This window comes from Littorina saxatilis, linkage group LG9, assembly GCF_037325665.1.
Source record: "Littorina saxatilis isolate snail1 linkage group LG9, US_GU_Lsax_2.0, whole genome shotgun sequence".
NCBI classification, from domain to species: domain Eukaryota; kingdom Metazoa; phylum Mollusca; class Gastropoda; order Littorinimorpha; family Littorinidae; genus Littorina; species Littorina saxatilis.
Genome location: NC_090253.1, coordinates 22,517,836 through 22,541,796, shown reverse-complemented (window position 1 = coordinate 22,541,796; position 23,961 = coordinate 22,517,836). Strand labels below are relative to the sequence as shown.

Below are 23,961 nucleotides of genomic sequence, written 5' to 3'. Positions count from 1 at the left end.
CCACTTAGTCATGGCCGTCCATTTTTGTTTTTTTTTACAACTGTGAATACAGATTTAAATATTACCAATATAAACGCAAATTAACACTGTACATGAATACATTTCTATTCGGTGGTATGAAACCATCCCTATCACATTACTTTCATTTTTCCCAATCCCAACAGTTCTCTGCATACAACTTGACATAAAGTATCACATTCATGTGTTACAGGAAAAATGTGTACAATCGTGTACACACGCAAGCATAATTATATACACGTGCACACTGATATACATTTCATTACATGCAGACACATACACACACACACACACACTCTATTTTCTCTTCAAAACACAAAATCTAACCACTCACACACACACTTTCATGCACAAAATGTGTACACAAATGTCATGAAGAAAACTTTTGCACTGTCCTCAGGTTAAAGCTTTGTTCGTTCGATGGCACCGCTTCAATATATCCACATAGCACTGGATCACAAGCACTTAACATTTTATTGTCTTACTCCTTGTGCGAATTAATCACAGGCATTCGATGATTGGTTGCCGTGTCAATTATGTCTCCGCCGGAGTGAGCCAATGAATAAAACAGACTGTGGGGATCCGCCAACAGTTCGCTCGGGGGAGCAAACTCTAGCATGAAACCGCTGTCAAGAACCATCACTCTGTCATAGTTTTTGATTGTAGAGATCCGATGCTGCAATGATAAAAAGAAAGTAAATTGAAAAGATGTAATTACTAAGACACACACTTACCGTATTTGACGGACTACAAGCCGCGACTTTTAAAAAAAAAAAATCGCATTGCGGCTTATAAAAAGATGCGGCTAAAACGTTACCTAAACTTGAATAGCATTCACCTAATGGAAGTCGTCGCGGATTTTCATTTCGCTCGATTAGCGGTACTTTATTAGCTCTCTACTCAAGACTCAGCGCTTTTCTCTTTCTTTCGCGAATCTTCGTTTGTCAACAAGTCGTCGTGACAAGATAGCGTACAGAGAAACACCGCATGTATCAGGATCTCGCGTGCGCGAGATTTCGTTTTTTGTGTGTCTCGCGATAGTTGGAGGAGCGAGAGCCGCCATGTTGTGTTTTCGTCTGCTCGAAATGTGCGCAAAAGTCGTAAATCATCCCAAAAAAGCTTATTCTGGGCAGGACTACATGTGTGAGTTGGTTACAAATTGTGTGTGTGATATTTTTCTTCAAACTTTTTCACTTTTCTTCTTTGTTTCACTTGTTTATTCTCGGAGCCGATTTCGCCAAATACCGTACTTTCGTTTGCCTGGTTGTTTTGATTGATTGACACGATCTGATTATATTTTTTTCGACGGCGGCTAATATAGTGACGCGGCCAATACGTGGCTCGTCCCAATTTTTTTTGTTAAAAGTCGGGGGTGCGGCTTATAAAACGGTGCGGCTTGTAATCCGTCAAATATGGTACATACATATGCACTCGTAGAAACACACTGAGCAAGAGAAAAAAGGAATACAACCACCTGCCCATTACGACCACTTCAAAGGATACCCAACAAGTTATCTTTAAATAATTCACCTTTCCACAGCAAGCCCCTGTCTATAACAACCCCTGTAGGTCATATTTCATGACTTCCCTTTCACGGGGTTAATTCGGGACTTTGCCATACAGTGGGACCCCCTTTTAAGACCCCCCAGTTTAGGACTTCCTCCCTGTCAAGACCCTGTTTTCTCAGACTTTTTGTTCATAGCATGTGTAAATGTACCCCATTTTAAGATTTTCTCAGATTTTTTGACGTCTTAAAAGGGGGGTTCCACTGTACTACTTCTTCTTCTTCTTCTGCGTTCGTGGGCTGAAACTCCCACGTACACTCGTGGTTTTACACGAGTGGAATTTTACGTGTATGACCGTGTTTACCCCGCCATTAAGGCAGCCATACGCCGCTTTCGGAGGAAGCATGCTGGGTATTTTCGTGTTTCTGTAACCCACCGAACTCTGACATGGATTACAGGATCTTTTCCGTGCGCAATTGGTCTTGTGCTTGCGTGTACGCACGAAGGGGGATAAGCCACTAGCAGGTCTGCTCATAAGTTGACCTGGGAGATCGGAAAAATCTCCACACTCCTTAACCCACCAGGCGGCCGCGGCCGGGATTCAAACCCTCGACCTTCCGATTAAGAGGCCGACGTCTTACCACCACGCCACAGCGCCCGTCCCACTGTGCTACTGATTGAACTCACAGCGATGGTGATGACAGTTCTACCCTGGAAGTTGTTGCTGCTCACAATGTCCTGCACAGCGCCCTCTGTTGTGTGGTCGATGGAGGCTGTCGCTTCGTCAAGAATCACGATCCGCGAGTTGCGAGCCAAAGCCCTTGCCATACACAGAAGCTTGAAGAAATAGAAAATGCTAAGTTAATTAAGGACACTGATCGCACACACATTCATATACATGGAATAAAAAAAAATTTGACCGAAAAAAGATCAGGCATGAGATTATGAAATCAATCAACAGTTTAAAAGCATGTCCCTCCTCCCTTTAAACTAAAACGAATGCAAAATTGTGCAATCCAGATATCCCAAGAATGAAGTATGTCTGAGCTAGTGAGACAAACCACAAAGGATGCTAAAAAAGATATCGCACAGAATGACCAAAACATTTGCATGAAAACATCTTGCAACAAGTGTGCAACACCAACCTGTCGCTGTCCCACGCTGAAATTGCTGCCTCCTTCCGTTACTTCTGTCTCTGAAATACAAAATGAGCAGAATGCATTTTAATTGGTCTTTTCAACCGACAACGTTTTCAATCATCATGAGTGCTAGGATCACGATCCCTAAATGGGTAATGGCAAAAATGTAAAAGAATTAACAGATGGTTCGTTTGTTTGTCGCGTCTTTTGTTTTTGCTTCTTTTATAAGTGACAAACTAAGCAGAAAAGTCTCCAAATGTTTTTCACATCACATTTTTCTTCATCTCAAATAGTTGCTCATGGTTTCAACTTCAAATAATGGCACACACAGTCAGACACACACATAAACAGAAACACACACACACTGTTATGTGTCACTTTTATCCCCGAGTACACAGTAGGAGGGTCCAGCAGACTTTAATTGTGTGTCTGTGTATCTGTCTGTCTGTCTGTCTCGACTTAACAGCTTATTGCTGGGAAACTACTGGGCGCAGTTCGTTCAAAAGTTGATACACTAACTTGATAATAGGTCCGATTGATCGTATTAAAACTTCATAATGTTACCTGGGACCTAAATGCCCCAAAAAACACAAAAGTTCTTGACGGTTGGACGAATTCAATCAGAGCGACAGCCAGCCATTGAGCTGATAGAACAGCCGAACGCGTGCGTCAAGAAAAGCATGCGTATCGCATGCGAGACGATTTGCAAGCCAGCCAGCGGGTGGGGATTAATTTGGTCTCGGCAAAGAAACTACAGTGCAGGTTTGGTCTCGGTGAGACTGAAAGAGAGACAGAGAGCACGAGAGAGAGCGACAGGGACATGTCAGTGATTCAAGGTGGTGGCTTGGTGGCCAAAGGGATCCGGGTTCGATTCCCGGCATGGGCGGTCTATTTTTTTTTATTTTTAATTCTTGTTTAATATTGTTTATTATGAACGTTTTAATGTTTTATTTTACTCTAATAATTTTTTTAATTGTGTAAAATAAATACTTTTTTTTTTTTTTAATTCACATGCACAAGTCAAAAACTTTTATACTGTGCCAAAGTGATCCGAGTTCGATTCCCGGCATGGGCGGTCTATTTTTTAATTTTAAATTTTTTTTTTTTAATTCTTGTTTACTTTTGTTTATTATGAACGTTTTAATGTTTTATTTTACTCTAATAATTTTTTTAATTGTGTTAATAAATTTTTTTTATTTTTTTATTTTTTTTAAATCCACGTGCACAAGACAAAAACTTTCATACTGGGGGAGCGAGCCAGTCTGAAGAGTACTCGGGTCCAGCGCCAGCGTTTTTTATTCTATTTTACACACCATGCTTTCAAAAGGACCTATCACTACAATGTCCTGCAATTTTCCCCATCCCCCTGTATGCAAGAAAGTAAGCAAAACACAGAGACATGGTTGGAACTAAAAAATGTCATGAATGCTGAACCAAAAAAAAGAAAAAACAAGTCGCGTAAGGCAAAATTACTACATTTAGTCAAGCTGTGGAACTCACAGAATGAAACTGAACGTAGTCCGCCGCTAGTGCAAAAGGCAGTGAAAGTGACGAGTCTGTTTGGCGCGGTAGCGGTTGCGCTGTGCTTCATAGCACGCTTTACTGTACCTCTCTTCGTTTTAACTTTCTGAGCGTGTTTTTAGTCCAAACATATCATATCTATATGTTTTTGGAATCAGGAACCGACAAGGAATAAGATGAAAGTGTTTTTAAAGCTGTGGTGTATTTATGACTTTCCGGGGCTACGAGGTTGAAAAATAGAGACAAAATCATGTATAGATTTCTGTACAGCAAACACTACCCGAAACCCTACCTATACGGCGTGTATGACCTTGAGAGCTTCAGTCAACGCTTGAATTTTGCAGTGGTAACATCCGGTTTGCTGTCGCAGAGCTGAGCATATTTGTCAAGAAGGATCGAGCAGAAAAAATAAACGACTTGGCAGGGATTCGAACTCAAGGCCTCAGGGCCGCGAAAAATCGGGGCCGATGTCTTAACCGCTAGGCCACTTCACCAGTGTTGTCAAAAATAAAAAATTGATAATTTTATATCATTCAACGCTTGAATTACCATTCATGCGTTGCAAAAACGTAAAAATTGACATTAAAATTTGCCTTTATTTGCAAACATGTTTTACGGAATCGCAGTACATGTTTACACCGTCATGCTACACGACATTCGCGCCATGCAAATAGCTGCGATATCTCTATTTACAACATGCAAGAAAATGACAAGAACAGTAAGTGAATCTCTCCAAAGCTCTGTGCAGTTGAAACCAGACATCTAAGAAATAGTTATACATGTATTCACTTTTGAACAATGGGCGGATAGAGATTGTAAGGCTTCTTTTTAAGCCTACTGTCTATATGATACTTACCGAGACAGTACTATTCTTGCACATTATCTATTATAGGCCGAAAAAATTGGACAAAACGCTGCGTGGGTACAATTATCTCCCATAACCATGCGCCACCGTGGATCCCAAGCACTGTCTGAGTGCTTCCCCCTTACAGGATGTAGGTGGCGCGTCCTCTTTCTTTATGAGCTGCAGACCCTCAAAAAGCCCATAACATATCAAGAGGGGAGGCGGGAGGGAAACTCTAATAGTACTGTCTCGGTAAGTATCATATAGACAGTAGGCTTAAAAAGAAGCCTTACAGTCAATATAACACTTACCTCGACAGTACTATTCTTGCACAGAATACCAGAGTGGTGTGAGGGTGATATGTAGAGTATTAAACTCCTTAATCAAAATCACTTAAATCCAAGGATTAAGATACCCAGGCAATTTTCGAACAGTACTACTGTAAAAGAAAATATACCCAAGAAAAATACCTTAGACTGACGTGACCATGCTGGCAACCACTGCTTTGGCAATGCCATACGACTGGTCAAGCCTGAGACTGGAAAAGTCTCGCATATAGTGGTTAATAAACGTGGCTGGAGTCTTCCAGAACGCGACCGCCATTATGCTTTGGAGCGAGGCACCCCGCACGTGCGCCAACGAGGAGCCGATAGCCCGAATCTCGTGTGCCCTGATGTCAGGGACCACATCCACTTGAGCATGAACATAAGCCTGTTTGATAAGCAAGGTCAGCCAACGAGCTAAAGTTTGTCTAGAAATATCCGATTGGTACTTCGGATTAAGCGAGACAAACAGTGACCGCTTAGAAGACCGAAAGCTACGTGTTCTATCCAGGTACACTCTAAGGGCACGTACTGGGCAGAGGAAGCGATCAGGGTCATCATGTTCAAGAGTGGGAGCCAAGGCTTGAATGACTACTGGTTTGGACAACTCCGAGGCATTCTGATTCTTGGCTCGAAAGTCTGGTAGGAAAGCCAACGTCACCTGATGTGTGGTGAACTCAATGTCAAATTCCAGGCCACTCAAAGCTTGAATACCACTGAGTCTACGGCAAGTGGCTAAAGCGATGAGGAACACAGTCTTAAAAGTCAGGAACTTGATACTAATGCCTGCCAGGGGTTCAAACTCCTTGCTACGCAGGAGTTTGAGAACCAGGAAGACATCCCACTTGGGAAATGAAACCCGAGGTTTAGACACCGCTGCATTGCTAATACCCGAAAGGACATTAGCAATGAGGGAGGAACTGATCAAGTGTTCAGGTCTGCGACCAGTAGCAGCCGCAATCGTGGAAGTGATGGCAGATTTGTATCCAAGAAGAGTCTTAGAAGAAAGACTCTTCTTTTGATACACTTCCACCAGGAAGTTGGCCAAGTCCTGTGTTGAGGGATAAAGCGGCTTTATCCCCTTGGACAAGGCGAAGGAGGCCCAAGCTCTCCAGCGTAAGTCATAGAGCTGATTAGTTGATCGCCTCTTAGCGTTCAAGGAAAACTCTACTGAACTCTTGTGCAATCCTAGTGCAAGCAGTTTGGAGCGCACAAGAGCCATGCGGTCAAGCACAGACTCTCTGGACGTGGATGAGGGAGGCCTGATCGAGGCTGGAGCAGACTTCCCCCGTCCAGATTCAGAGGTAGAGGGTCTACGTGGGTGAGACCGCGAAGATCTGGAAACCACGGAGCTGTTGGCCAGTAAGGCGCGACCAAAATCAGTCTTGGCCGTTCCTGCAGATACTTTGCCAGTACCCTCGGAATCAGAGATGTCGGGGGATAGGCGTAAGCATCGAGGAGCCTCCACGAGAGAGTGAATGCGTCCACGTGGAACGCATTCGTGTCTCGAAAGGGGCTGACGTACCTGGGAAGCCGAGCGCTGAATCGAGTTGCGAACAGATCGATCAGAGGACGGTCCCACCTTGCCCACAGACGCCGTAGAACGTTGTGAGCGATGGTCCATTCTGTGGGGAGAACCTGATCGCCCCGACTGAGAATGTCGGCCAGGGCGTTCAGTTTCCCCGGAACGAATTGGACTGACATCCGGACCTGATTGGTCTGGCACCAGAGCAGAATCTCCTCCGCTAACAGGGAGAGGGACCGAGAATTGGTGCCCCCCTGGTGGCGAAGGTAAGCTAGGCATGTGGTGTTGTCCCCGTGGACCAACACATCCTGATCCCGAATCAGGAGGCGAAACTCCAGCAGAGCCCGACGAACCGCCTCCAACTCTAGAAAGTTGATGTGTAGGAGGGACTCCTCCTGGGTCCAGACCCCCTGGGCCTCGTGCAGGTCCAGGTGGGCCCCCCAACCCCGCGTAGAAGCGTCGGTGTACAGGAAGAGAGACGGCCGTCTCGGTTGGATAGGCACCGCAGAGTTGAGCCAGATCAGGTCCAGCCATTGGACTACAGCCTCGTGAAACCAAGGCCCGATCTGGACCAACTCGGTGTAATCGAGAGGCCTGGAAGTCCGATCTGCTACTGCCCGTTGCAGGGGACGTTTGTGTAGCCTTGCAAGGGGCAGCAGCAGAGCGACAGACTCCATGGAACCCAACAGTTCCGCCAGCCGCCTGTGAGGAACAGCGCGGCAAGCCTGAATGGAGAGGATCTTTCGCCTCAGGGAGAGGATTCTGTCCGGGGAGGGAGACACAGTGTAAAGCACTGTGTCGAACGCCATCCCCAAGTAGCAAAACTGCTGGGCTGGCACGAGGTCTGACTTGTGCCACTGTATCTGGAACCCCAAAGCATGGGTCCGTTCCAGGACCTGCCGGGTGTGTTGGAGGCATTGATCGCGAGACTGGGCCAGGGTGAGCCAATCGTCCAAATATTGACGTAGACGCACACCCTGAGCTCTGACCAACGCCGCCAGCTCCTTGACCACCTTTGTAAAAATCAGCGGGGCCAAGGACAGGCCGAATGGGAGGGCCCGAAACTCGAACACTGTGCCCTCCCAAACAAACCGGAGCAGATGTCGGTACCCCGGGGCCACCAGGATGTGGAAGTAAGCATCCTGGAGGTCCACAGACGTGGCCCAATCGTTTGGCCGGATGGCCAACCGGACCGACGAAGGGGTTTCCATCTTGAACTTGCACCTGCGAAGGTACAAGTTCAAGGTGGAGAGGTCCAACACCGGCCTGAACCTGCCGTCCTTTTTGGGGACGGTGAACAGGCGGGAGTAGAACCCCGGAGAAGGCTGAAAAAGGGGGTAGACAGCCTTCTTCTCGACCAACGAGTTCACCTCGTCTTGAAGAGCCTGCCATCTGGCAGGGTCTCGAGGAGGGGGGAACGTCAAAGGTAGAGCGGACAATGGAGGTTGTGACGACAGCGGTAGAGAAAACCCCGACCCCACCACCCTCAAGATAAACTGGTTGGAGACCAGTCTGCCCCACATGTCGCGGGCCCGAAAAAGGGAACCGACGGACGAAAGAGGGGCAACTTGAGGGGGCGTCAACGTAGGGCCGGGACTCACTGAAAATTCTGCTGGCGGGCAGGCGCAGGCTTGCGACCACCCCCCTGGTGGTGCTGCTTACCCTGTCTGAGCACCCTTCTTCTTGCGCTTGGGAGCACGAGAAGCCGGGGCCGCAGGGGGGAACGCGACAGGCGCCTGAGAGGAGGAAGAAGGAGGCAGTGAAACTGGCTTCTTCTTCTTCTTCTTCTGAGGCTGGGAGCTGGAGGTGACTGTAGCACTTCTCTTACTCCCCGCCGACGTCGCCGAAGCAGCGAGGCCAACCATCAGAGAATCAGTGTTCCTCTGGCGTGTGGACTCCACCACAGAACGGACAGTGCCCGGATGAAAAAGGGAAGAAGGCTGAGGAAACGTGTTCCTCAGACTCTTCCTCATATCCGGAGGCACTAAAGAAGTAGCCAGAAAATGATCACGGAACAGGGCCAACAAGTGGACCCGTGTTCCAATGGCCAATTCTGCCGCAGTCGTCACGCACGATCGCACGGCATGCAAAGCCCGATCCACTCGAACCGTGTCAAGGACCCGAGTGGAATCGGACTCTGCCCGATCGGGAGGGTCCAACAGTGTGGACAGCGTGCTCATCCATGTCAAGGCCTGTGATTGGGCCTCGACAATGGAAGAAACGGTGGCCTCAAGATTGTGGAACGAAGCAGAGCTCAGTTCCACCTTCTTGACCGAAGGCACCTCCCCAACGAACACATCACCGTCAGCCCCACCCTGAACACTCGAAGTCTGGAAAGGGAGAGTTCGAGAGTCAAAGGGAAAAGGGAGGGACGAAACAGATTGGACACGAGGAAACAGTGGAGGTGCGCCTCCCGAAGGAAAGCACGGCACTGAATCCGCGTCCTCCCGAGGAACATAGGTCGCGTTTGCACGTGAATCTGTACTCCTCAGGCGATGTGCTGCCGCTTCCACCGTGGCACTAAGACTAGGGTGGAACGCGAATTGCTGGCGGCCGGATCGTTCATAAAACGAGCCGCCGGCAGACGCGGCGTGTGCCTCCCGCGCCCGGGCCGAAGCGGACTCCAAGGACGAGAGGGCGTCGGAGGGAAGGACGTCCTGAAACTGTTCAAACGTCCTTCTAGCTGTGCGAGGGAGAGCCTCCTGCCTCTCGTCCTCAGACTCCACGTCCTGTGTGTCAACCGAAGGGTTGGGAACACTAGACGACAGACGCTTAAGAGAGGCATCCGTGGCGTCAAGACGCCGCGTGATGTCTGTCATGTACTGTTGGAAAGTACGAAGCATAGCTTCGGAAGTTCCATCAGAAACCGGCAAGGGTAGAGGATCAGTGTTAACCTCAGGGCGACCCTGATCCTCCTCCCCATCGTCCTCTGACTCACTCTCCTCTTCACTTCCCGACAACTCCTCAACAGCAGGAGTGTAGGAAGCTTGAGGGGGAGGAGCCGAAAGTGATGAAGTAGACTGTGACGAAACGCCCACTGAAGCAAGAGGCCGCGAAGACCCCTGCCCCAAAGACGAAACGTCTCCAGCAGCCGAAGGGAGAGAACAACAAAAACCCTGCGACTGTTGGGTCAGTCCAGCCAACGAACCCCCGCCATTTATAGACTGAACAGGGACCCATCGGGTCTGATCAGAAAAGAAATGGTCCGGTCCGGTCGGGGGTGCCGATCCGGTCCGGTCGGGTGGTCCGGTGTTCCGGTGGTCCGGTCCGGTCCGGTCGAGTGGTCCGGTGTTCCGGTGGTCCGGTCCGGTCCGGTGGTCCGGTCCGGTCCCGTACCATCCGGAGGTCCCGTTCGGCACAGAACCATCCGTACCCACAAAAGTGTTCGGGTGGTTCGGTCCGGACGTGGAAACACCGTACCATCCGGACCCGTAGGTCCGGTGGTCCGGTGTGTTCCGGTTCGGTGCCAGACCACCCGGACCAACAGAGGTGGTCGGGTGGTCCGGTCCCGACCGGACCACTGGTCCCGTACCGTACCATCCGGACCCGTAGGTCCGGGGGTCCGGCAAGGGCCAGAGGTACTGTCCCGCACCGGACCCTAAGGTCCGGTACGGTCCCGTACCATGGGTCCCGTCCGGACCAAACCCGGAGGTCAAGTCCAGTCGGGACCCGTGGGTCCGGTTCGATCCCGACCCGTAAGCCTGGACCGTTCCGGACCCTTGGTCCGGACCATCCGTCACCCGAACACCAGACGCTAAGGAATGGCGTGGGGTCAAGACGGTCCGGTCGGAGGTGTCGGTCTGAGCAACAGAAACAATGTTCCCGTCGCCCTGACCATTCGACAGAAGTACCACGTTCTGTCGAACACCTCCACGTCCAGTAACTAGTCGGCCGGAGCGTTTCATAGAGGGACAGCCACCAGTCACACGGACGTCAGAGGGAACCGTAGTAGCAGTGGTCGTAGGCACGATGCCTGAAACCCCTGCCCCCACAGGACCGCCCTGAACGGGGTCAATTCGCATCCCAACCCCAGCGGGGAGGGAATTCATAGACCCCGTCATCTCCTCCGATCTCCCCCCCCATGAGTCCGAGACTACTGTCGAAACAGCAGTAGACGACCCAGCGAGGGAGTTCAGAGGAGGACCCGTGTCCCTCCTGGCTTCCACAGCGGTGGAAACCGAGGAGGGCACAGGAGAGGCACCGGAAAAGAAAGAAGTCGAAACCTGAGTCTCTCCCGTAGCCCCTAGATCAGATTCACCAACCCCCAAAGAGGGTTGGGAATCGACCCGCCCCCGGATTCGAGCCAGGGAGGAGAAGGAAACCTTCCCCCCAGGCTTGAAACCGGGAGGAGCTGAAGCCTGAGACTGAGGGCCGGACAACGGCGTCGAAGGGGGGGAAGCGTGTTCCACGGAAGGAGAAGGAGAAAGACGCTTTTTCTTTCCCCTCGACCTTCCCCGAACCTTCGACGGCGCAGCCCCGCCCGAAGTCCCAGGTTCAAGCCCAGCCTGTTTGAGCAAGCTCGCATTGAGCTTGCTCAAACAGGCTTTCTCCGCCCTCCCTCGCCGCAAACGCAAAGCGTTTGGGGAGGGAGAGTCGGAGCGCCGAAAGGTCCCCCTGTCCGTGCGCAAAACATGACGCTGTGCGCCCGGAGAAGGGTTGCCCCCGGCAGACTCTGGTTCCGTAGAACCAGAGCCCAAAACAAGACGAGACATCCTACCTCGCCCTGTACGTACCCTTAAATAATCGAGAATTAACAAAATTCAAAGAAAATTAGGTCAATACTCAAGTGAATGAGGCGAAACGAGAAGCAGACGACCGGTCACCACGAAGTAGGACGGTAGGCACGCCGAGTCCGCCACACAACAACGGAGGCACAAGTTGGAAGAAAAACAACGTAGCCTCAAGCCAGAAGTGGAATAACACACAAAAATCCAACAGGTGGTAATCCACACAGAAAAGAAGACTCTAGAATCCAAAATAATCCGGGAGCGCAGCAGAAACACAGCCTACTGTCACGCGCGAAAAAAGAAAGAGGACGCGCCACCTACATCCTGTAAGGGGGAAGCACTCAGACAGTGCTTGGGATCCACGGTGGCGCATGGTTATGGGAGATAATTGTACCCACGCAGCGTTTTGTCCAATTTTTTCGGCCTATAATAGATAATGTGCAAGAATAGTACTGTCGAGGTAAGTGTTATATTGACATAAATCATGCTGCTTCAAGAATAACATAACATGAATTCATATTAATGTTTTTCCTTCTTTTTCTCAATTGGCGCAGTAGCCTAGTGGTTAGGTCATGAGACACGAAGTCTCGAGGTCAAGAGGTCGAGAGTTCGAATCTTCGCCGGGGCGTTTATTTTTTCCCCTTGATCTCTCTTGAAGATATAATATGATCAGTCTTGAGAGAGCAAACCGGATGTTATCCCTGCAAAATTCAAGCGTTTGCTGTACAGAATTCTGTACATGATTGTATCCCTATTTTTCAACCTCGTAGCCCCGGAAAGTCATAAATAGACCACAGCTTTAAATTGATTTCGGAAATTTAATTTTGATCATAATTTTTCTATTTTTAATTTTCAGAGCTTGTTTTTAATCCAAATATAACATATTTATATGTTTTTGGAATCTGGAAATGATGAAGAATAAGATGAACGTAAATTTGGATCGTTTTATCTAAAAAAAATTTTTTTAACAATTTTCAGATTTTTGATGACCAAAGTCATTAATCAATTTTTAAGCCACCAAGGTGAAATGCAATACCGAAGTCCGGCCTTCGTCGAATAATTCTTGGCCAAAATTTCAATCAATTTGATTAAAAAATGAGGGTGTGACAGTGCCGCCTCAACTTTTACAAAAAGCCGGATATGACGTCATCAAAGACATTTATCGAAAAAATGAAAAACGTCTGGAGATATCATTCCCAGGAACTCTCATGTCAAATTTCATAAAGATTGGTCCAGTAGTTTAGCACAGACAGACAGACAGACAGACAGACAGACACACATACACCACACCCTCGTCTCAATTCCCCCCTCTACGTTAAAACATTTAGTCAAAACTTGACTAAATGTAAAGAGAAAGAAAAAAGGCCATAATTGATTTTGGATTTGCGGCATATACCGGAAGAATCCCACCCATGCAGAGAGAAGAAAACAAGTGCATGTGGCACTAACCCAGTTTTTCTGGCAAGGCCTGTATGGTATCTTTCATCTGTACAGATTCCAGCCCTTGCCACAACCTGTCGTCCGTCCACTTGTTGTCTGGGTCCAAGTTGAACCTGAAAACAAATTTTGTTTTCGTCTTGACAAGTTGTGTTCTAATCTTCTTTCAAGTGGTTTCTTACTCACCCACCCCCCTCATCCACTTAACACTCTCCTCCCATTTCCCCTGCTCCACCCCCACCCATCCCCATCCCCAACCCAGCACTACCCCAATTTCTCTCAGAACAGACACTTCTTTCTAACTTCTTTGTCACAAAATCCTTTCACCACCGAACTGGAGTAAAATAAAAGAGGTGATGTATGTGCCTGAGGTGTTACAGGGATTTTGGGCTCGACTCAACACAAATTATTGCCTTATACGCACCCCTCCCCCACCCCCCCCCCCCCCCTAAACAAATCATGTCATGACAAACCGAGAGAGGGAGAGAGAGAAACACAGTGAGACAGACAGAAGAAGTGAGACAGACAGAACAGAGACAAAGAACAAACCATTCAGCCAAGAACACACAGAAAGAAAAGTTACCAACCGTAAAGTTCCTGAGAAGAGCATAGGGTCTTGTGGGATGATGGACAGGCGAGAACGAAGATGATGCAAGGGTACACGAGAGATGTCAGTGTCGTCGATGAGGATCTCGCCGCCAGAGATTGTCAGGATTCGGAACAGCGCCAGCACTGTTGACGATTTCCCGCTGCCTGTCCGTCCACACACTCCCACCTGAAGACAGAATACAAATAAACTGATATTTCTTCTTCTTCTACGTTCATGGGCTGAATTAAACTCCCACAGTCACACATGTTTTTGCACGAGTCAGTTTTTACGTGCATGACCGGTTTTACCCTGCCATTCCGGCAGCCATACACCGCTTTCGGGGAAAGCATGGTGGGTATTTACCGAACTCTGACATGGATTGCAGGATCTTTTCCGTGCACACCTGGTCTTGTGTTTGCGTGTACACACGAAGGGAGATAAGCCACTAGCAAATCTGCACATTAGAGGACCTGGGAGATCAAATCCATCTCCACCCTTTGCCCACCAGGCCAGCCTGGATTTCAACACGCGACCTTCCGCATGGGAGGCCGGTGTCTTATCCACAAGGCTACTTCTCCCATCATCTACTACAACTAACTTTACCTCTTGTACGTAAGACCCCTTCAATGAAAGTACGCCTCTAAATAGAGGACCCCTGCTGTCCCTTTATTTATCAACTCTATTCAAATGTACCTGTTACGGAAGGACACCTGCCAAGAAGGGAGACTTTTGGCTCACCCCAAGGGTGTCCTTTCATGACAGGTAGCACTGTACCAACCTTTTCCCCTGGGTTGATGATGAAGGAGGCGTTGCTGAGCACAGGGTCCAGTTCCTCGTCATACGTCAGAGTGACGTGTCGGAACACCACCTTGCCTTTAGAGGGCCAGGAGTCATCGTAGACATCTGGTTCTGTAGCAGAGCAGAATACAATCAATCAATCAATATGAGGCTTATATCGCGCGTATTCCGTGGGTACAGTTCTAAGCGCAGGGATTTATTATTTTATTTTTTTAATTTTATTTTATGCAATTTATATCGCGCACATATTCAAGGCGCAGGGATTTATTTATGCCGTGTGAGATGGAATTTTTTTTACACAATACATCACGCATTCACATCGGCCAGCAGATCGCAGCCATTTCGGCGCATATCCTACTTTTCACGGCCTATTATTCCAAGTCACACGGGTATTTTGGTGGACATTTGTATCTATGCCTATACATTTTTGCCAGGAAAGACCCTTTTGTCAATCGTGGGATCTTTAACGTGCACACCCCAATGTAGTGTACAACGAAGGGACCTCGGTTTTTCGTCTCATCCGAAAGACTAGCACTTGAACCCACCACCTAGGTTAGGAAAGGGGGGAGAAAATTGCTAACCCCCTGACCGAGGGTTGAACTCGCAACCTCTCGCTTCCGAGCGCAAGTGCGTTACCACTCGGCCACCCAGTCGTTACCACTCGGCCACCCAGTCGTTACCACTCGGCCACCCAGTCGTTACCACTCGGCCACCCAGTCGTTACCACTCAGCCACCCAGTCGTTACCACTCGGCCACCCAGTCGTTACCACTCGGCCACCCAGTCGTTACCACTCGGCCACCCAGTCGTTACCACTCGGCCACCCAGTCGTTACCACTCGGCCACCCAGTCGTTACCACTCGGCCACCCAGTCGTTACCACTCGGCCACCCAGTCGTTACCACTCGGCCACCCAGTCGTTACCACTCGGCCACCCAGTCGTTACCACTCGGCCACCCAGTCGTTACCACTCGGCCACCCAGTCGTTACCACTCGGCCACCCAGTCGTTACCACCCGGCCACCCAGTCGTTACCACCCGGCCACCCAGTCGTTACCACTCGGCCACCCAGTCGTTACCACCCGGCCACCCAGTCGTTACCACTCGGCCACCCAGTCGTTACCACTCGGCCACCCAGTCGTTACCACCCGGCCACCCAGTCGTTACCACCCGGCCACCCAGTCGTTACCACTCGGCCACCCAATACATGAACAGTGGAACCCCCCAAAAAAATCTGTGAAAAACCAGGTCTTAATAAGGAGGGAGTCTTGACATGGGGATAGATTTACAGATGATATGAACAGAAAATCTGAATAAAATGAAGGTTTTAAGAATAATACGAGAATTTGTAAGGCGCATATATCTCAGCACAAGGCGACTCAAGGTGCACAGTATATAGCGCGAACCACAATGAACTGTGCTCTCCGCGCTTTACATATTAATAAAAGAAGGGGGAGAGTCTCCAATTGGGGGGGGGGGGGGGGGGGGGGGGGGTTCCACTGTACTGTCATGTAGTCTACACAAAGGACTGAAGACTTTTTACAGCTGTCGAATGATATAAACAGTAGGTCTGACCTGCTGACAGTTTCTTATCCAGTATAAAAAGCTTAAACAAGAAAAAATATTAAGAATGCCTGGTTTAATTCTCCATACTTAACTAATTAACTGTTCATTGCAGTGTGTCCTTTAACGTGTGACCTGATTGCTGACTTTCCCTGACCCGAGGGTGTGGGCTCATACACTCAAGCATTCGCACGAGCAGATGCAAATAAACAGACAGACAGACAGACAGACAGACAGACAGACAGACACTACAAAGCAACTCACTCTCTCCATCTGTGTCTGTGGTTTCAGGAGGAATATCAGTATACTCCAACACCCTCTCTACGGCGTTCATGGCCATCTCTACTTCTGTAGAAATCCTCACGATCCAGTTCAGCTGACCCGACACCTGGCAAACAAAAAAACACAGAGCTTTGAAAAGAGATGTAACTGTTGTACAGTGGAACCTTCCCTGGCCACCATCACTCGATAACAACCACCTGTTCAATACAACCACTCATACTAAGGTTCCAAAACTTTTAATGTTTTATGTCTCTATATAATTCAGGATTCCATAGTGATCGCCTGTCTTTAACGAACACTTTTTGATTGTTCCTCGGGTGGTTGTTAATATGTTATAGACAGGTGTGACTGTACGCCACTATAATACAGTCACTCAGGGACACAAACAAAAACAAACACAAACTCATTCATGCAGCAAGGCGATCAACACTTCCAACCTTTCTGCTATAAGGTTTAGAAGCTATGCCATTTTCCTTTGATCACTATTTTGCATTTTATTTATTTCCATTTTCTTTGCTTTTGTTGTAGATTTTCTTGCACACAGACTGAGAAACACTTGTCACATCATATGGACATATATTGAACCAGGAATGAGACATACACACACAAACGTTCATGCATGCAGACAAAAAAAGCAGACAGACCAACACATACACAAAGTTCGAGAGATGACGTACAGAGACAGACTCACCATCAAAGCGTATGTGATACAGAGACCAATGAAGGCAGGTTCGATGTAGTGAGTGATACCAGCGCTGAGACTGGCAGTGGCTGAAGCAAACACTAGCAAACAGCTCATGTAGTCCTGCAACACATTTAGCACAGAATTGATATTAGTCTTCTTCTATCATATGACCGAAGAAGAGGTTGATAACTCAGCAATATCAAAACAAAGTTCAATTTAACGGTATGTATTTGAGCGAAAAGATTGTTGTAGCTGGTAAAGTTTATACAAAAAATCATTCATTCAAAATTAAAAAAATAAAAAGAAGTCAGCAAATCTTATCTATTTTCATTAATTTAAAAAAGGAAAAGACATTGCTTAAATAACTGCACAGTGAGAGAGAGACAAGACAAGACAAGACAAGACAAAATCTTTATTATCGAGGGTAATAGATAAGCAAGAATATTGCTTTTTTACATCCAGCCCTCGCCCTAATATAGGGTCAACAAACAGAAGAAAATAAAGAAAAAGAAAAAAAAAGAGAGAGAGAGAGAGAGAGGGGGGGAGAGAGAGAGAGAGGGGGGGGGGGGGGGGGGGGAGAGGAAAGGACAGAGAGAGAGAGAGAGAGAGAGAGAGAGAGAGAGAGAGAGAGAGAGAGAGAGAGAGAGAGAGAGAGAGAGAGAGAGAGAGAGAGAATGTGTGTCTGCATGTCTGTGTCGATACATCCGTTTCTTTGTCCGTCTGCATCTTTTTGGGTCTGCCTGTCTATTCCTTTGCGTAACTTGTGTATACCCCTGTCCACAAATAAGAAAAGTGTCAAAACCAAAAGGCAGAGCTCTGTGCACAGGCTTGCACAAGCATAGAGACAAGAGTTTGGACACAAATCAGCACAACTCACCAGTCTGATGCCTAGCCAGCGATTAGCAGTGTGGAGGAAGAGGAAGGGAGTGACGTTCGTGTCGATGGCCTGCATCGCACGGCGCCAGAACTCTCGCTCCGCCCTGGCATCAGAACAACACACAGGTTACGTAATTTAATCTTTATCAATTTCTTGATTTATATTTATCCTATTTCAATCACACACAAAAAGGTTTACTTTCCGAAAAGCTCACTTAATGCTCAAGTTGCTGACAATTAGATAAAAACAACATTGAGACATAAACATTCTAAATATACGACTAAATGTTCACATGCTATGCTGAATCCGTCTCCCGGCACCTTAGATGATAGGCAGCTTTGAATGAACAAGCAACTTTCATCGTAACTTGGACATTCAATTGGCCTTTTTTACTGCGGACTTCCTGGCAGCCACTGGTCTGAGGATTTAGCACGGCCATCAACATCGAACGCAGAAGAAGAAGAAGAAGAATTGGCCTTTACTTCTGACTGGCTCTTTCACAGAAGATTACAGCATTTAAAATATGCCGTGTACCGCGAGATTACAGTTTAGTCAAAGACAAAGTAGAGGTGTTGGAATACCACCAAAAAAATCTAGTTTTAACAGAACATTTAGTAAGCATTCCCCCCAAAAGAAAATGAATGAAGAGTGCAGTGTGTGCATTGTACCTGAAAGCTCGGATGGTTATCAGCCCTGACAAGGTTTCAGAGTAGTGAGAGAATATAGGTGACTTGGTGACGCTGTCAAGCCGCTGCAACTCTCTGAAACACATACACAACTTTTATTATTATTCCACTGCTGAGAAATTCAGGTCGCTTCCTGCCTGTGGAAAGCTCAGAGCAACAAGAGTTGCACTGACCAGACATGGAAGTGTTTAATATTGATCACCCACCTGCTGACCCCCTCCCCATTTCCCCCTATGGCAAAAAAGTAACTCAGTCAATTTCAAAATTGAAAAGAAAATCACAACAAAGTAACAACTGTGAGTTTTCCGAAAAGATAAATGCTCAAACACCAGTAAAAATGGAAACAGATATGTGTTATGGGTAGCGTTATGTATAACGCGTGTTACAGGGTTCTGCTTATATATATTGAAGCTCGAGCGAGCGATATTAGGCGCTCTGGGGGAAAAGGGTTAAGACTGGCTCTCTTTTTAGGCCAAAACATTTCTCAGATTTTCTGAAGGGGCGGGGATGTAGCTCAGTCGGTAGCGCGCTGGATTTGTATCCAGTTGGCCGCTGTCAGCGTGAGTTCGTCCCCACGTTCGGCGAGAGATTTATTTCTCAGAGTCAACTTTGCGTGCAGACTCTCCTCGGTGTCCGCGAACACCCCCCGTGTGTACACGCAAGCACAAGACCAAGTGCGCACGAAAAAATCCTGTAATCCATGTCAGAGTTCGGTGGGTTATAGAAACACGAAAATACCCAGCTTGCTTCCTCCGAAAACAGCGTATGGCTGCCTAAATGGCGGGGTAAAAAAACGGTCATACACGTAAAATTCCACTCGTGCAAAAAACACGAGTGTATGTGGGAGTTTCAGCCCACGAACGCAGAAGAAGAAGAAGAAGATCTTCTGAAGATCTTAAAGGGGAAGAGATTGTATCTCCCAGCTCTCCCCCCCAAATACAGTGGAACCCACTTTGAAGACCTAAAACAAATCTCAGAAAATCAGTTTATAAAAAGGAGGAATTCTTAAAACAGGGGTGGATCTGCGAGGTTATGGACAGACAATCTGAAAAACCAAGAAAAAAAAAGAAAGAATGGTAGATAACTGGAACGTTGATTGTTGACAAAACAAAACGTTACATTTTGTCTCATTCTAAATAGCTTTTCAGCAGAAGGCCAAAACTGATTAATTTTATTATAAATGCAATAGTGTTTATATTTGTACCATGTATGGTTAGAAAGATAAAAGAATGTTCAATCATGTATTGTCCATCATATTTTAGAGAATATTTCTCATGGAGAATGATTTACTTAGTCGAAAGCACACACAAAACCAAAATCGACAAGAATCGAGTTACGGCAAAATTCCAGAACGACGACGATTTACATCTGAATTTTGGAACGCTGGCAGTCAATCTGATTTTGGATTTTTGAAAAACCAAGGTCTTAAAAAAAGGGGGAAGTCTTAAATTGGGAGGTCTTCAAAGGGTGGTACCACTGTGCGAACTTCCACCCACCTATATACAGTTAAAAGGAGAGAGAAAGAGAGAGCTCACACACACACCCACACACACACACACGAGAAAGAGAGAGCTCACACACACACAGACACACAGACACACACACACACCTTGAGGTGCTCCTAAAGAATCGCTGCAGCAGGTAGTAGATAATGGCGAGGGGGGCGGCGGCCATGAGGAACCATGGCGTCACCACGCAGTTGAGAATGACGGCAGACAAGCAGTACAGCACACAGCGAAGCAAGTTCTCGATGAAACTGGCTAGTTTCTGAAAAATGCATCGCAATAAATTATGAGTATGAAAAATGTGTAAAAGCGTACAGCAGACAAGCAGTACAGCACACAGCGAAGTAAGTCCTCGATGAAACTGGCTAGTTTCTGAAAAATGCATCGCAATAAATTATGAGTATGAAAAATGTGTAAAAGCGTACAGCAGACAAGCAGTACAACACAGTGAAGCAAGTTCTCGATGAAACTGGCTAGTTTCTGCAAAATGCATTGCAATTTGTTATGAACAATGTGTAAAAGTGTACAGTACACAAAGAGAGAGAGAGAGAGACTAACTGACTGAAAGAGAGTGCGGGTGGGAGGGGGGGGGGGGAGAGAGAGAGAGAGAGAGAGAGAGAGAGAGAGAGAGAGAGAGAGAGAGAGAGAGAGAGAGAGAGAGAGAGAGAGAGAGAGAGAGAGAGGGGAACTGACTGAGAGAGAGAGATAGAGAGGGGGGGGGGGGGGGGGGGAGGGAGAGAGAGAGAGATCGCGAGAGAGCGCAAGAAAGACAAACAAGAAAACAAGAAAAGAAGAGATGGAGATAAAGAGGCAGAGTGAGAGAGAGAGAGAGGAAAGGAAACACAAAGACAGAGAAGCCTGATCAAGTTAAAGAAACGTTGTTCTAACATTCAGAATCAGTATGCAGGAACATGATCAAGGAACTTAAAACAAAACCCCATTGTGATCTTGTTGTTGAAGCATTCTCTAGTTCAGAATACTCAGAGCGCAAGCCCTGTCACTAACCGGCCAACCCATCCTCCCATCACCGCAAACCTACCCGAGCAGAGGTGTATCATTGATGTAATCTTTACCTGTATGTAAATTAACTCATCACAAATAGAATTTTAAAGAATCTAACCTGATCTATTGCGGTGATATCAGCAGAAAATCGGTTGAGGATTCTCCCACTTGGGTTTGTATCAAAGAACCTGAAACACAGACATTTGAGAAAATAGAACATCATAAAAACAAATTCACACAGTGCTGTCACCACCCAAAGAGGTTTGTTTCCGATGACAAGGCCAAACAAATAAGGCTCAGTAGCCTGGCTCGCATACACACATGCAGAAATACGCGCATGCACACACACTCAGGCACGCGCACACAAACACACACGCAGGCACACACACACACACACACATGAACACACACATGAGCATGCTTGTTGGCGAGAGAGACACACACACACACTGTCACACACGCAAACACACATCATGTTCCATGCAGGCACGCATACACACACACACACACTCATACACACACACACACACGTGTGTGCATGCATGTTGGAGTCACACAGACACGGTCACACACACAAACACACATGCAGGCACGCACACATACACACACACACACACACGCATACACGTGTGAGCATGCATGTTGGTGAGAGATACACACATCCCAAACACTCATCATCATACACTTACCTCATGGGGAGATGGATGACGTTACGCAGCATGTTGATGTAGAGCACCTTGCCACCATAGGTGCCAGAGACGAGGACGATAAAAGTAGCGAGAAAAGCAGCGATGACAGATGTTGAACATACGGTCGAGTAAATAATGACATAGTAAGAAGGATCTAAGGATTCACCCTGAAAAAGACAACAGAAAATACATTAATCCTGAAACTGAACAACTTTCAGTACTGTACAAAAGGACAAAAGCTAACCTGCATGTTAATTGGCGAAGAGGAAACCGGATGTATTCACACTTTACAAGAAATGATTGTGTGTGATCTGAATGTGTCAGAAAAATTGAAGCACAGTATTGATGATCACAAGAAAAAAGCATGATAGGAGTTGGGGGTTACAGAGGTGTGTTGGGTGTTATAAGTGTGTATCTGCTAATGATCTGAAACCCAGTACATTGTACTGTGAATGCATAACTGAAGCCTCCATTCTCTGGATGGCAAAGTTTCAAATAGAACAAAACTCAAAAAAGTATAACAAATAACAGAACTATTAACTCTCAAAAAAATGTACAACATTATACAAAACTTGAAGCATTAAAATATACCAGCTGGCAGTGAGCTGCAGTCATGTTCAAGACACATCAAAGACTGTTGATGAAAACAACGAGAGCACAAGTCATAAACAATATCAGAATCACTCAAGGATCACCAACGCATCTTCAAGCCATCTAATCCAATTGTGCTTAACTTCCGTGTCAAAATGCTAACCTTGGTTTCTCCATCAAATATTTAAAAGAAACACAAAAATAGGTTCTATTAATACGACATTAGCCAGAACATGCTACAGCCAGTCTACTGTGATGTTCCACTTTCCTATAATCTTCAGACACAGTGAAAAGTGCAAAAGAGACACCAAAATAGGTTCTATCAATACGACAATAGCCAGAACATGCTGCAGGCCAGTCTACTATGATGCTCCACTTTCCTAAAAATCTTCAGACACAGTGAAAAGTGCATGAGAATGTTTGATACTAACTTGCCCAACTTTCACAACCTCAAATTATCCTGCAATTCTCTGGTTAGGACCATCAAATTAACAACACCCTCCCCCTCCCTGTATACTTAAAACAGTGTATAATACAGTGGAACCTCCCTTTCAAGACCACCTTTTTTAAAGACCATCTTTTTTTAAGACCTTGATTATTCAGATTTTCTGTTCATAACACCCATACACTTACCCCGGGCGGGGATATAGCTCAGTCGGTAGCGCGCTGGATTTGTATCCAGTTGGCCGCTGTCAGCGTGAGTTCGTCCCCACGTTCAGCGAGAGATTTATTTCTCAGAGTCAACTTTGTGTGCAGACTCTCCTCGGTGTCCGCGAACACCCCCGTGTGTACACGCGCAAGCACAAGACCAAGTGCGCACGAAAAAATCCTGTAATCCATGTCAGAGTTCGGTGGGTTATAGAAACATGAAAATACCCAGCATGCTTCCTCCGAAAGCGGTGTGTGGCTGCCTAAATAGCGAGGTAAAAACGGACATACACGTAAAAGCCGTGGGAGTTTCAGCCCATGAACGAACAAACAAAAAATACACTTACCCCCATTCTAAGATGTCCTCCTATTTCTAAGACCTGATTTTCTCAAGATTTATACAGGTCTTAAAAGAGAGGTTCCACTGTATAATTCACATCAACACACACAGTAAACAAACCTGAACAGGTGACGGCGTGGTGATGTTCCAAGACACGACAACGCTTCCGCTCCCATTCCCATTCGCAACGTACGGAAGACCACCGGAGGCGGTAGATCCATCTCGGCTCATTCGCACGTATTTCTCTGACTCTGTGGACCACTTGGCCAGCACAAAGTTGGCGAAAACCAGCAGAGCGTGATAGATGATCTGGAAGATGATGCTGACGATACAGAGTGGAATGGAACAGGCTTTGAAGTAGCGAAAGTAGACCGACATCGCCACGGCGCCCGTTTCTTTGTGCTCCTGTTTGATCATGTGACCCTTTTCATCTGTGACGTCTGCTTTGAGAACAAAAAAATTGGTTTGATTAGAATTACTTTGACAATTTACCTGTGGACTGTGTGATTCCTGGTTATTGAAGTATTGCTGCTTTTCTGCATATACTGAGAATAGCAAAGTCAACTTCTGGTGATAAAGCTGCAGTTTGTGTTTTCTACTTTAGAATCTGAAGAAAACATTTGATAAGGTATTTGTTCTTAATGTGCAGACATGCCAGCCACACACACAC

The 23,961-nt window shown here is 46.8% G+C and overlaps 1 protein-coding gene across 1 annotated transcript in view; it reads right to left on the bottom strand.

Annotated features, from left to right (window-relative positions):
- Positions 1-311: 311 nt before the first annotated feature.
- LOC138975607 (ATP-binding cassette sub-family C member 9-like) overlaps positions 312-23,961 on the bottom strand; it is a 65,919-nt gene continuing 42,269 nt past the window's right edge. The window contains exons 22-35 of the mRNA XM_070348330.1: positions 23,412-23,731; positions 21,713-21,879; positions 21,142-21,211; positions 20,126-20,283; positions 18,499-18,591; positions 17,831-17,933; positions 16,960-17,073; positions 16,251-16,374; positions 14,407-14,537; positions 13,627-13,814; positions 13,052-13,155; positions 2,669-2,718; positions 2,211-2,360; positions 312-694 (exon numbers count right to left, since the gene is read on the bottom strand). Coding sequence (XP_070204431.1) covers positions 500-694; positions 2,211-2,360; positions 2,669-2,718; positions 13,052-13,155; positions 13,627-13,814; positions 14,407-14,537; positions 16,251-16,374; positions 16,960-17,073; positions 17,831-17,933; positions 18,499-18,591; positions 20,126-20,283; positions 21,142-21,211; positions 21,713-21,879; positions 23,412-23,731 — 1,967 coding nt within the window. The 3' untranslated portion in view covers positions 312-499. The remainder of the gene's footprint in view (positions 695-2,210; positions 2,361-2,668; positions 2,719-13,051; positions 13,156-13,626; positions 13,815-14,406; positions 14,538-16,250; positions 16,375-16,959; positions 17,074-17,830; positions 17,934-18,498; positions 18,592-20,125; positions 20,284-21,141; positions 21,212-21,712; positions 21,880-23,411; positions 23,732-23,961) is intronic.